This window comes from Manis javanica, chromosome 13 (assembly GCF_040802235.1).
Source record: "Manis javanica isolate MJ-LG chromosome 13, MJ_LKY, whole genome shotgun sequence".
Taxonomy (NCBI): domain Eukaryota; kingdom Metazoa; phylum Chordata; class Mammalia; order Pholidota; family Manidae; genus Manis; species Manis javanica.
Genome location: NC_133168.1, coordinates 75,104,191 through 75,118,003, shown reverse-complemented (window position 1 = coordinate 75,118,003; position 13,813 = coordinate 75,104,191). Strand labels below are relative to the sequence as shown.

The following is a 13,813-nucleotide window of genomic DNA, read 5'->3' as shown; positions in this document are numbered from 1 at the left end:
TTCTTTTTGATGCAATTGTGAATGGAATTGTTTTCCTGATTTCTCTCTCTGCTAGTTCATTGTTAGTTCATTGGTTTCTTACATGACTAAATACTCTTACCATATGACCCAACTATTGTACTTCTAGGTATTTACCTAAAGGAGTTTGACAACTTATTCCCACACAAAAGTCCTGCATATAGTTACTTATATCAGCTTTATTCATAATTGCCCAAAGTTGGAAGCAACCAAGATGTCCATCGATAGGCAAATGGATAAACAAATTGTGATCTATCCAGACAATGGAATATTATTAAGTACTAAAAAGAAATGAGCTAGTAAGCCATGAAAAGACATGGAAAAGTCTTAAATGCATATAACTAAGTAAAGAAGCTAATTTGAGAAGCTTACATATGATTTAAACCATGTGACATTCTGGAAAAAATAAAACTATGGAGACAATCAAAATATCAGTTGTTGCCAGGGGTAGAGAGATGGGGAGGGATACGTAGGTGGAGCACAGAGGATTTTTAGGGGGTAATGAAAATCCATATGATACTATAATGATGTACACATGTCATTAAACACTTGTCCAAACCTGGGGTGTAGCCTTTGTATAGAAAGTGCAACACCAAGAGTGAAATCCTCATATAAACCATGTGCTGGGTGGTTATGATGTGTTGATTCAGGTTCCCCAATTGTATAGCAATGTACCCTCCCATGGGGGATGTTGAAATAAGGGACACTGCATGTGCTGGGGAGGGTATGAGAAATCTCTCTACCTCCCCCTCAGTTTTACTGTGCACCTTAAACTGTTCTAAAAAAATTATCTTAATAACAGTAATTAAACACTCTCTGTAACATTTATTTCCTAGTCTTATTCATCTTGATTTTCATAATGATAGTTCATAGGTAAATTTATAAATTGTATTTTATTTTCTTCTTTTTCTAAAGAAGAAATAAAATAAATACAGAGAATGTGAAAAACTACTAAAGTATATAAAGCATTTGCCTTTTCCCAGTTTTGTCTCAAGTGCAGTGTTTATGATTGCTTGTGCTGCCTGCAATAAAGAAAACAGGAATAAAAAAAGCTTTAAATTCTGCTTGCCAAATAAACAAGGACTTTTGAGGGAAAAAAAGTTAAGATTCCAAGTCTAAAGTCATTTAAAATGTTTTAAAGCTAGGATTTTTTTATTGTTCAATATTTCTCTTGTAGCTGAAACCAAGTTATATTACTAGTGTGTGAATTATTGCTACCAAAATGTATGTTTCTCTCGCACTTTCCATGCTCAATCCTGACACCGAGAAACTGCAGCTGCTGCATTTCTCAGCCGTGGCTGCAAGAGAAAAGCAACAGCATCATTCTGCCACCACTTGCTTGTGGGGTGGTGGCTGTTTTCCAAATAAGCAGCACAAAGGATTCAACCACAGGAACAGCAGCTGCAATAAAAGTTCAGAGGAAGGTGCAGACTAACCAGGGAGAGAGGAAAGAACACTTAATTCCCAGGAATCTGAAAGGCTGTGATCCAGAATCCCCCTTCAGTCCATTTCCCTGAAGCATGTCCCCCACCTGAAGGAGCTCTGCCTTCATCTTCTTACTCTCCAGGTGCGTTGAGTTGTTCCTTCTCTCCACCACTTGGATGCTTGCTATGTCCCAGGCCCTGTGCCAGCCACCAGGATGAAGTGCCCTCTGGTGAACACGCTAGACCAGCAGGCAATGCCAGGACCACAGAGCAAGGGCATCGAAGGGGCTAAGCACAGAGTGGAATAGAAACGAAGGGTAACCTAGAAACACTTCACCCAGTCCTAGGGAATCAGGAAGGCCTTGAGGACTGGGTACATGTAAGTGGAGGCATGATGGACACTTGAGGATTTGAAAGGCAAAATGAATGGCGAAGATAGGGGGAAGAAGACAGTTCCCAGAGGGCAAACCAAATGCCAGGGCTCAGAGCAGAGGAGAGCACAGCCTGCAGGTCAGCTGCAGAAGGGCTGTGGCGGCAGGACGGGAGGCGGAGGGCTGCAGAGCTGAGAGGGGCCTTCAGAGGCCTTGCTCAGGGTCAGGGTGCTCGGTCTGGAGGATGTAACCAGAGAAACGATATGAATAAATAGCCCATTTACATTATTTACCATTGTTGATTAGATGTTTTTGTACATTTAGAAATAAATACGGAATAACTGCCAACTTCTAGAGATTGACTAGAAAATCCTGGGAGCACAGGTTATCTAGGGATGGTGAGTCATTGTACATTTTCAAAATTATGACCTGTCGTCTCAGTTTCTTGCAAATTGACTATATAATGGGTGGTAGGAGATTACAGAAGGAAACATTCTGTTAACAAGAAAATATTTTAACATGTTACTTTATATATCTGAGGCCAGAACCTGGAAAGCTTTGTCTAAGTATGAAACTAACAACTGCTGTGGATGCTTTTTCATTCTTTCAAGCTGACACATTAAAGAGCATAGAAAACCTTTAGCTTCTAAAAGAAAAAAGAATAAAAGTGAATATTGCTCTTTATAGTCTGGCTGGGCTCTAAAAATATAAAGAGAAGATACACTTAGTTTATATGCTGAGTCAATGATGTCACATAAGTGACTGCTGTTATATTGTCAGAGGGAAATCACATCGCCAAACAGTACTGGAATGGTGAAAGAAATCCAAGCAAAGTTAGTGAGCCCCATACTGAGGCAACTCATTAGTCAAATGAACCTCAGGCCTGGAGGGAAAAAGGTGACTGCTGTAGTGCATGTAAAGCATGAGCCAGATTCTCTTGAAATGGCCACTAATTCCTGGGAATAAGTTAGTTATCAGGAAAAGCTGTGTCATCTGACCATTACTGGTCTCTCAGCTCACAATCAGGAAGCCCATACCAGTGGGATAAATATACAACTTCGATAGCTTCCTGAATGGTTGGAGTCCCGGCCTTTAGTGAATGCTAAGGACAAGATAATTATACACAGCTGAGAAATGCTCACCATCACAAAGCATTTGCTCTCAAAATTCTCCAGTGATGTATTATCTAGGGCACAACCCTTGGGGTGAAAGCTTTCTCCAAGATGATAAAGAAAACAAAAAATCCTTGTTTTCCAGTCTGAAAGGTAACATGAAAATTTTTATTAGAAGTTCATTGTACTGCTAACTTAAACAATCAACTTGTTTTGAAAAGTTGATCTTTCAAAGTTGATGACCAAGAAATAATCATGGTATATATCCTTTGCTGTCACACCTCAGTCCTTTTTCTGGTGGAGGGCTGACCAGGAAGAGTCACATAATGAGCATGCTTCCAGGCTATCAAAACATTAGCGTGACTATGATGAGACCACGGGATCGTGGTGGGCAAGACTCGCAGGTTTCCCATTATCTGTCGGCGTGCCCTGCGCCGGCGAGTCTGAACCCCAGCACGGGTTCTTGCTCCTGCACTTGATTCTCTACTTTCTCCACCTGGCGAGCCCTGACCTTGTAAAACCACCATTCCAATACCCCTTCCCAAGCAGAGAGTCTCATTTACCCGTAAGATACTCATCCTCTCACCCACCATGCCTCAGTGCTCGGTGATGAGGCATTTATCCTGTTTTTATTTTGTGGAAATGTTTGCTGAGGTGTCTTTTTCTCCTCCAGGCTATGGAGTCTTTCAGGGATTTTGTTTATCTCTGTGTCCCCAGCTCCTGGTCCAAGGTTGAGCAAGGAAGAAATAGCACACTTTTCTTTTCTTTTTTAATGTGTAAACATCGAGGTGGGGTGGAAATCCCTGGAAACATGGTTTTTACTTAAGGTAGATGTCAAAAACTAAGAAACTGGGGACACAGCCAGCTGGATCCAGGGCGGAGCTGCTGCACCAGACCCTGCCTCTTGCCTCTTGCCCGGGACCCCTCTGAGCCCTTGCTTGCTTCTCAGGTAGGTGGGGTGGGGGTGGGGGTGATGGTATGTGTGTATGTGTGGGGAGGCAGGTATTCTGACCCAGTAGAGCTGGGGCCAGCTCTTCATCTGGGCTAGGGAGGAGGAAGAGGCATCCAGACATCTGAGCACATCTGAGCAGTTTCTGAGTCGGGAGTGAAGACTATTTCTTATTTCTTTTACAAATGGAAATCTGTCCTTTTTGACTGTCTGCACCCATTTCACCCACCCCTCGCCCCTGGCAACCACCAATCTGTTCTCTGTATCCATAAGTTTATTTTCTTGTTGTAAGATTTTTTGTGTATGTATGTAAACAAAGCCATCTCTATACATGCATGCATTTTATAAGCATCAGTAATGACCCTAAATCTTCAGAATCATTTGAAATGTCTCCAACAACTGTCTGCTTTTATTCTTAGAGCAATAACTAGCATATAATGACTGAGTGGTGTTATAACTAAACTTCTAGTCAGACGCACTGACGAACATAGAATCCAGGTGTACAAGGGGAGGGTAAACATTGTTATATTTGTATCTTTTATTTTGAAATTAGACTTCTTGAAGGCATGTGCCATTAAAATGTTTGAAATTGTTTATATCTAGTATTAAAGGGAAATGTAGGAAGTGTGCATGGATTTATAAATACAGATACACATATTTCAAGTAGACTAAAACCATTCATTTGGACAGAACTAAAGGTGCCATTGTAGTGATTAACACGATGCACTGCATCTGGAACTTCAAGTATCATCCTGTTGGATTAGTAAGAATTTAAGACAGTTTTATGCTGCAGAATTGCAATTATTTATTCTGGGGTTCAGAAGTGCCTGAAATTTGGATTTTTTATTTTAGAAAGATTATACAATTCATACATTTTAACTTTAAAATCTCTCCAAGACTACACTTACACCCTATCTTTTTTTTTTTTCATTGTAATTTTATAGTGAAAAATAAGAATTACACTGAATTGGACAAATATAAAATAAGATTCATGTTCTGCTCCAGTTATTCATGTTGGGTTTTGCCATAAATGAAATGTAGTTTCCAAGTATAGAGGGAAAAAAAATAAAAACTTTGTGTTTTCAGAGCTTTTTGGATTTTAGATTTAACTTTTGTTACCTTTTACACATTGGCCTAGGGAATAGATCTGGTTTGCCTAGACCTGAGCCGGTGGTGGACTTAGAGGTCCATGTCCTGGCAGATTAATACCTGACACTGTCTGCCACTTAAGGATGGGTTGACTTGGTGTGCGCACTCCCGCCTGCAGTGTGCGTGTGACTATGTCCTTGGGCATGGTGGGCAGTCTTCCTTAAGACTTTGGCAGTGGCCGGGATGTGGACAGGCAGCAACTGTCCTTCTCAGTGAAGGTCTGACTTGCTTTTTTGTGGGTGAATATTGATTTTCTTTCTCCTGATAAACTTTGTACAACATCTAGAATCTTAACACCTTATTAAGAGAAAACTTGTTATTGAGCATGATAACAGACTCATTAGTTTTTGGGATTTTATTTAACTAGGTGTAACCTAATTTACAACTGGCATTGTTAAATTAGCAGAGTCTACAAGTATTATACAGCCTAACAAGTTGCATAGTGATTTTGTATCCAAAATGGAATAATTCCATGCGGGTTTACGTAGCACAAAGTGAGTCTAACGCTTCAGCATGAAAGCTAAGGCGCTGGTGAAGTCACAGGGCAAGCAGGCCCTGCATGGTTCACTGACATGCTTTCCTTCTGTACCAGGCAGAGAGGATGGTGATTACGCCTGGTTCTAACTTGAAGACAAGTGTAATATTAATGATGAAACTTTTGAATGGATAATAAGACTTAAAACTAACAGTTGCTTTTTACAAAAGAATCTGCACCCAGCCTAATGAGGAGCTGTTAGATCCCACGTGTCAGACTAGAAAGCACCTGGGGACACCCACTCCGCCTGCTCCCAGAGCTGTTAGGTCTGCAAGAGAGATTTAGATTCATTCTGAGTGACAAGCTCATCTGTGGTAACTCGGCAACTGTGAGGGCATCTTTGATAGACATTTAAGTTGCTTATTACTGGTTTCCTTATAAGTAGCAGCAATGTCTCTCTGTCCTCAGTTTATCTTACTTGAAAATTTGGGTGAATAGTCTTTTGACAGGCTTGAGTTTAAACTCAATGTGAATATGTATGTATTTTTATTTACTACACTTTACAGAACCCTATCTTAACATGTCTTCTTTAATGGAGGCTGATTAGAGTGTGTCAGTGCCAGCAGTGCGCGAGCGGAGGACTCCGACCCGACTGCCTGGCCCTGCCCCCTAAGGACGCACCAGTCACCTGCTGGTGCCCTCAGGTCTACCTGCCGCCCCTTCTCTGCCCACCTGCCGGGCTGGCCGCGTCACATACCACCTCCCAAGCCCCTTCTCTGCGTTCCTGGTTGGCCTTGCTCTGGGGAGGCATGGTGAGGATGGTGGAGCAGGGAGAGGCCAGAGCCAGGGTGCGCCTCCCTTTCTCTCTGAGGGGCACCCCACACCTCGCCCATGCTCCCGGCTCCCCGCAGATGGCCCAGCTTCCGAGCTGGGGGAAGCCACCTCCTCCCACTGTGCTCTGGCTCCAGCTGACTGGGCCCCCAGCACTGCTGATCTCAGGGGGCTTCCTGCCCCTGATTAGCTCTCTGGGCTCCTACCACCTTTGTAGCTAGACCCCATATTAAATGCCCTCATCCAAACCACCTGGCGTGGCCCTGTTTCTCTGACCTGACCCTGACCCATACAAAGGATCGGTTACCTGTTGGAACGAACCGTAGACCTACTGCAGCTTCCCATGAAAACTGTGTGACCCTATAGTAAAAGAAAGGGATGCCTCCTTTGGGGTCTATTAACTAAGAAGGATTTGGAAACTAACATAGACATCAACTCTTGTAACGCTAGACAATGGTATTTTATTTGGAAAACAATGATTAAGCAAGTAATTAACATGAGGAAGTTCAGTAGAAGTTGTTAGATGCTTCATGAGCAAAAGAGAAGTTGGGTCTTAATGATGTTGGTTTTTTTTTTTCTGGTTTGTGAAACTAGATGGTGGTTGAGACAAGCAGGTAGTTTCCAGATGGTAGTTGTGAGCTACATTTATAGAAATGAGGAATACACCAGTTGTGTTTGGAGTTGTCTAACCTTGAATTCCATAAGCCTTATACAACTGTGTTCTTGGTATGAATCTAATATTCGTATTTTGCTGGTGTATTTATTCATTTCCATACTTATTGTTTTCCCCTCTGTGGAAGACATTGGTAATGAGTCCTGAACCAGTTGGCAGAGTGGAGTGAGGAGAAAGGAGGGTGGCTTCTGGAATGCCAGCAAGAGCTGACCTGAAATGTATACAGGTCTTCCCCTTGGCAGACCTTTGATTTACATGGGTCTGATTCAGTTAGTGGGCCAGGCCTCTGTGATGCAAAATGAAAGGACAGATGAGTTACGAAAAAATATAACAAAGTGTGAAGGAAAAGAAAGATTCATGGCCTTGTCCAGAAAGATGGTAAAAATGTGAGTATGCCTCTGTGAACTTAAGGAATACAACTCTGTTGGATTTTGGATTTTCTATTTAGTACTAATAAGGTAGAAAACACATAGCACTTAACAGGTCATGATATAAAGTCAAACACATTAAAGTCATATTCTAGGACTTCTTTTCATTTTTAAAATATAGTTTACGCTGTAATTTGAAAACAATAAAAAAGATACCATTTACTGCCATAGTCTTTAGCTCCATGGCTAATTATGGCTCCCCAGAATTGACTGAATGGATCCAAAGGAAAGGAGCCAGTAAGTGGGGAACTGCAGCACCTGGCTGGGTGGAAGAATTCATTTAACAGGATGTAAGCTTTTTATTTATTTTATTTTTTATTTTTTGTAGCTGTGATCTGGCATTTGTAAAACGTGGTGTGGCCCCTTTGAGAATCTATTTGCTCACAGTTCAGGATGCTGTACCACCCACACTTAGACAGATAAGCTCCGTAATGAATGAGAACGTTTCCCTGGAGACATAGAAGTAACTCTACTGGTGAAATCTCAGCACCCACTGGGTCTAGAGTAATGCCAACTAGAGTAGCCTGGCCCTGGGGCATGACTGCTGTCCCCCCACTCCAAGCTCTCAGTGTTTCCTGGGCCTCTGTAGGGAGCAGACTGTGGCACGCCCCTGATGACCGGCCCACACAGTGGTGTCAGCTTTTGGACCACGCAGTGCGACGCTAGCTCAACAACTTTCCAGTGTTGGCTTCCCTGTTTTTTTAACCTGCACAATCAAGAAAAACAAAACACAGAAAGGCAGAATTCACAATCACTCCAAAGGAATGATTCAGCTGTCTTTGAGAGACAACCATGTATAGGCAAGCTGATGCCCAAGATAGAATGTTTTTGAAAAGGGTCTTCTTGTGTTTTGTTTTTACTGTTTGTGTGTTCTGACTACAGACTGGAAATATCAGAAAGATCTTGAAAATCCTAGCCTATTGATGGTACAGAGCAGCTAATGACCAGATCACTCTAGTGATCAGTCTGTAAGAAAACACATCATTATTGCGGGGAGCAGTCCCCCAGGGCTTCTTGGGTTTCTGCACATCTGTGAGGGTGGTGCTCACTGCCCTTTTGTCTGGGTGAACTTTTTGAGAGAGTTGTAGAGAAGATTTGCTTTTTATCCAGTATTAAACACAGTGTCTCCCTTTGGGACGAAAGGGAGGTTTGCTTACAGACCCTTATGAAAGATTCATGATCACCACACTTGGGGTCCTTACTTGGGATGCAGATGTCTAGTGTCCAGCCTAGTTCACCCGCTTCATCCTGAGGCAGTGAGGATACAGGACACTTGCATCATCCTGGTGTCCATGCTGCTTTCTGCCTGGACTCTGAGTCATGCTGTCCTATGTCTCTGACCCGTGGGTCTTGTGTCCTCTGCCTGCATCTGTGAGACTACAGCAGACTGATCTGGTAGCTTTCCAGCTGAGCGGTCAGGGACACTTCTCCATTCTTGCGAATTACTCCACTTCTCTGAGAACCTCCTTTCATTACAAATTGGCAGAGAAAGTGCGGAAATTCACTGACAAGACATACATATTTAACATAATATTATGTTATATATAATATATATTATAGAGTTGGTAATTTGTACTTTCATGTTATCACACCATATGAATGAATGGAATTTTCCAAATATCTGTGGCTTCTTACACTATTACCCATAAACATCCCCCCTACTCCAGCCAATAAAAGGATTTTTACTTTTATCTGGCTGAATTTTATCTGGTGTTAGAACAGTTTATGATTTGTTAGCTGAATGTCTACCAGTAGCTTTCTGCAAGCTAAGAAAAAATATAAATACTATCTATTTTTCTGTATATGGAATACATTCTCCATAGTCCAGCCAACTCAGCTACTTTAAAGGAATTACTTTGTGATATGAGTGAGAATTTTTTCACATCTGCAAAACACAGTTTTCTCAGTGCATTTCATAAGGGTCACTTATGTCCTTCAAACCCTTTATTTTGGTGGTCAGGAATTGCTTTAAATCTTTTTTCAATACTCTTGAACTTTGAAGGATTTGTAAAATTACAAAAGATTGAGTGAAAAAAGTAGGTTGTATGTTAAAAGAGAAAAGAACCAGTCACTATGATTTCCATGCTGCTCCAGGAGAGACCTGGGCTCATGGGCAGGGCTCCACAGATACACCGCACAGCCGCCTGTCAGATGCACCCAACAACCCTCCCCACCTTAGAGCAAAGCTACTGCTGCACCCTCACCTGTGTGGCTGAGGACTGCAGGCAGGGGGCTCAGCTTCTATGCCACTCACCCCAAATAGGATAGGTCTGGCCAACTAGCAGTTACATCATCTGGAATCAGTAAGACACTTGCAGTTAAGAACATCCTGGGTTCTAAAAACCTGGTTTGGGGATACTTCTCTGTTTAGTTGTACCCCTCAGATTTTTAGAGTTCACATTACCTGAGATACTGTATTATTTTCAGATGCCTTCAATGAGGTGCACTACAGCTGTTGTCTTCTGAGAATAAGCAGTCTCTTTACCACTAATGTTGGCGGAACTCAATGGTACTCGAAAGTGTGGTCGCTGGAGCTGTGTTAGTATTGTCACCTGGCAGTGTGTTAGAAATGCAATACTTGGCCTCTCTTCAAAATTACTGAATTGAAAATCCTGGTGTGGGGGCCAGCTTCCTGGTTTAACAAGCCCCCCACCAGGTGCTTCTGACGCACTGGGGTCAGGGGCCCACAAGTGTTGCTCACTGCATTTCAGAAAAAAGAATGAAATTTGCTTAGTAGGAAAAGAATAAATTAAGGGTGGTTTAAGTATATAGAGGGACACTGGTAACATTTACTGAATAAATGTATTGATTTTTCATTTAAGAAAATATATTTAATGCCTATTCTATGCCAGGCACTGTTAGAATGTCAATATAAATGAGGCATTCCACACTATCTCAGGGTCTGTTGCAGGGGTGGACAATCTATAACCTGTGGGCAAAATCCAATTTTCCAAATGTTTTTATAAATAAATTTGTACTGGGACATAACCGTATCTGTTCATTTCCATATGGTCTGCTTTTAGACTATAAACTACAATGCAGAGTTGAGAAGTATGGCAAAGGCCATATATATGTTTGGCAAACACATTTAATGTCTGAAGCTATAAAAAGAGCTTGTTGACACGAGCTCTAATGTTTAAGGGGGAATACTTTCCATATCCCAAGTAGTTACTCACAAATGGAGCTGAGGAATAAATGTGGTGTTCCATCATTCTTCTGTCACCCATGAAATGTTTTCATTGAATTTTTGCAGTAGCAGAAAATTTAGCTCCATGGATGTTATTATCAGGGAAAGTGTAGAGACTATTCGGCAAGAAGCAGAGCAATTATTGGTGAAATGCCTTAGTGTATGAAGGGTAGAGGGGTGGGTGAACAGATACAGAAATAAAAGAAGAAATGAAGGAAAATGAAAAGAAGATTTTGGTTGAGAAGTGAGAATACTGTCAATCAAAAGAATGTGACTTACATGAAAAAGCTAAAATAAAGGAGAATGTGCAGGGCAAGGCTGCGAAAACCAATGAGGTGAGAGGTACGTGTCTAGGACACTCAAAGCTGCATGGCATGGGGAGTGGGGTTGTCTCCCAGGCAATTCTGGGGATGCTCAAGAGGTGGAAAAAGGCACAAGGCTCTCGACTGGGCTGGAAAGAGTCAGACTCTGCTGCTCTGTGCGTCTGCAGGCACTCGCGTGCTTATAGTAGGAGTCCCTAGATTCCTCCTACTGTATTACATTCTTGCTGCTGACTGACCAACTGTAGCAAAACACCAAGCTCCCCTTTAGGAAGCCTGGGTTACTTCCTGGCTTCACCTCTGATTGTCTGACTTTGCGTAAATCCTTTCATGGCTTAGCATTGCCCTTTCTTCAGATGCAAGATACTATTGTAGGCTTCCTCCTGCATTCACATTGTGTTGTTCTGCTGGACTCACTTATCTCTGAGGGACTTTGCTAAGCCCCAGACACAGAGTGTTTCCCCAGCTCCATGGCTGAAAGAGCAAAGGAAGGGAAGACCAGCACAGGCAGGCAGGCTCTTCTAGAAAGGGAGTAGTTGACTAGTTTGTCAAAAACACATGAGTTTCCCTCAAAAGATTCAGTGCTGAGTTATTTCTAACTCATACCTAATGATAGATCTCTTCTGTCAGGAAAATTGAAGTTCCTATGGCCAGGATCCGCACCTGACCCTAAACTACTTGATAATGTAACTGGCCTACTGCTAGGCTCCTGCTTCCACAACCAGAGGCAATGAGCTTTTATTGACTGAGTCCCTGTGTAAAGATCCCTGCCCAGTGCTCTGGGGGGAGGCAGAGGCGGAGGAGGATTAGGGACCTGCAGACTGCTGGAAGCAGACGTAATTCTAGTGCTTCACCTGCCACAATGGGAATAAAGCTGGGTAATAAACCCTTTTACCCAAGAACGTTCCAGTGTCATTCCTCAGTCTCACTGAGTCCATAGTGAACTTGTCTGGGGCTGAAACCCTCAGACAAGACATCTTCTTTTGCCTGAAATCTGCATACTATGGAAATGTTTAGAGAGCATATGGCCAGCTGGGTGCCCCATCTGTGACTGCATTTCTCATTCTTTCAGGAATTTTTCTTTAAATGTGGAGCCCACCCGACCTCTGAAAAGGAAACATCAGTAGCTTTGAACCTGATCACAGCCAATAGTCGAGACATCAGCTGCATAACATGTACAGACGTCAGGTAAGGATCTGAAAACATCATCTTTCCCACTAGCTTCCTCCCCCAGGAACCTTCCTCAGGCGTTTCTCTTTCTTGAGGAGTGTCTGCTTCAGCGGGATGCTCTCTGCCCAATCTGGTTGTGCCTTAATGTGGTGAAACTACTTAAGATGCCGAATCCTTTGTGTAGTCAGTAGTCAAATAGCCCCCTAGGTTTATGTGGGGTTACATATGTCTAAAATCAGAGTAATCTGAGTTTAGAGCAAAATATAACCATATGTATTGATACCAGTGAGTTCTAAAATTAAAACATGATGCTAATGTTAGGAATGCAATAACAATTTATGACCAACATTTATTCTTAGAATATATGATCCATAACATTTTATTTTAAAAATATCTTTTTCATACACTCTATTCTTCCACATAATTGTCTGTATTGATACTGGGGTTTCATATGTATTCATACCCCCCCAATTGAAAGCAGGTAGCTAGTTTTGGACCTGGTTATTTCTAATCTCAGTGAATATAATGAAAGAAAAAATGTGGACATTGTCTTTAAAGAAAAAAGTAATGACTAGATTTGAATTATAGTTTAGGAGTTCAGGACAAAGTAGAGGAACCTGAGTCTGTGTAATTGGTAAAATAGATAGTTGAGAAGAATTCCTTACTCTACACCATTCAAATGAATGGTGTAAAAGAAATTAACTTTATTACATATTATCTGAAATTGGCTAGAATCCCAAATTGCAGTATCAGGGGTCTTAGCCCTGATATTAGGAAGAACCTTTAGTGCATGTCAAAATGAATTAATGAATAAAATCAAAGAATATTTTTGTTTTAAACTTTTTAGCAAAGACAGTTGTTTGCCCTAGGCATTTAAGTGTTGTCTCTCTTTGGCCTTTGGGGCTATATTAGATATCCTCTTAAACTTACCTGAAACTATGGTTTCAAATTAGCATTAAGACTCCTACCATGGTACTTCTATTATCTAATAAACTTAAATTAAAATGCTGATAAATAGAAGCCTAAAAACCTTAACAACATCTGTTGAACAAATTTGTTTGTAAGAAGGAATAAAAATGAGGCATGTTTTTCTTTTGCTTCATGCTTCCTGTTGCGGCAGGAAATGCCACAGTTTGCCTAAAAGGCAGCATTTCATGCCTTGGCAAGGTGAATGATTGCAATAGCTAATGCTTTCAACAAGCAAGAAAAACCGCTGATTCTTCTGGTATTTCAGGAAAGGAACTGGGAAGGCTAAAAATGAGGGCTCATTGGCTTTGCAAGCACTAGATAATTCAAATCACTTTCCAATATTTCAATGAGAAATTCAAAACACTTTTCTCTAAGTCAAAATGCAGCTCACCAGCCAATAAACCAATACTTTAAACCTTCCATTAAAGTTGATAGAGATGGTATTTAAAAGAGGTAGTGTTGATCATATTATCTTATGAGCATTGCCCTCCATATATTCTATGGCTAAGCTGCCACCTTTATATTAATAACTCAAAACATCTTTGGAAGGAAACAAACTGCCTCCAAAATACACAGGGAGATAATTGCTAAAAAACAATATTGTCTGTTGTGTTAAAAACTTTCTGATTATTACTTTTGGGGTATTTTATAAATAAAAGTTACTACATTCAGTTGGACCAAATTATGTTTACATAATGAACCACTTGATTAAACAAAGTCCTTAGTATAAAGCATCA

General features: G+C 41.3%; 1 protein-coding gene across 5 annotated transcripts in view; it reads left to right on the top strand.

The window, feature by feature from the left end:
* Positions 1 to 13,813, top strand: part of PRKN (parkin RBR E3 ubiquitin protein ligase) — a 1,215,897-nt gene that overhangs the window by 668,736 nt on the left and 533,348 nt on the right. For all 5 annotated transcript variants that reach the window (XM_073219865.1, XM_073219867.1, XM_073219864.1 and 2 more), the window contains exon 6: positions 12,010 to 12,125. In XM_073219865.1, coding sequence (XP_073075966.1) covers positions 12,010 to 12,125 — 116 coding nt within the window. The remainder of the gene's footprint in view (positions 1 to 12,009; positions 12,126 to 13,813) is intronic.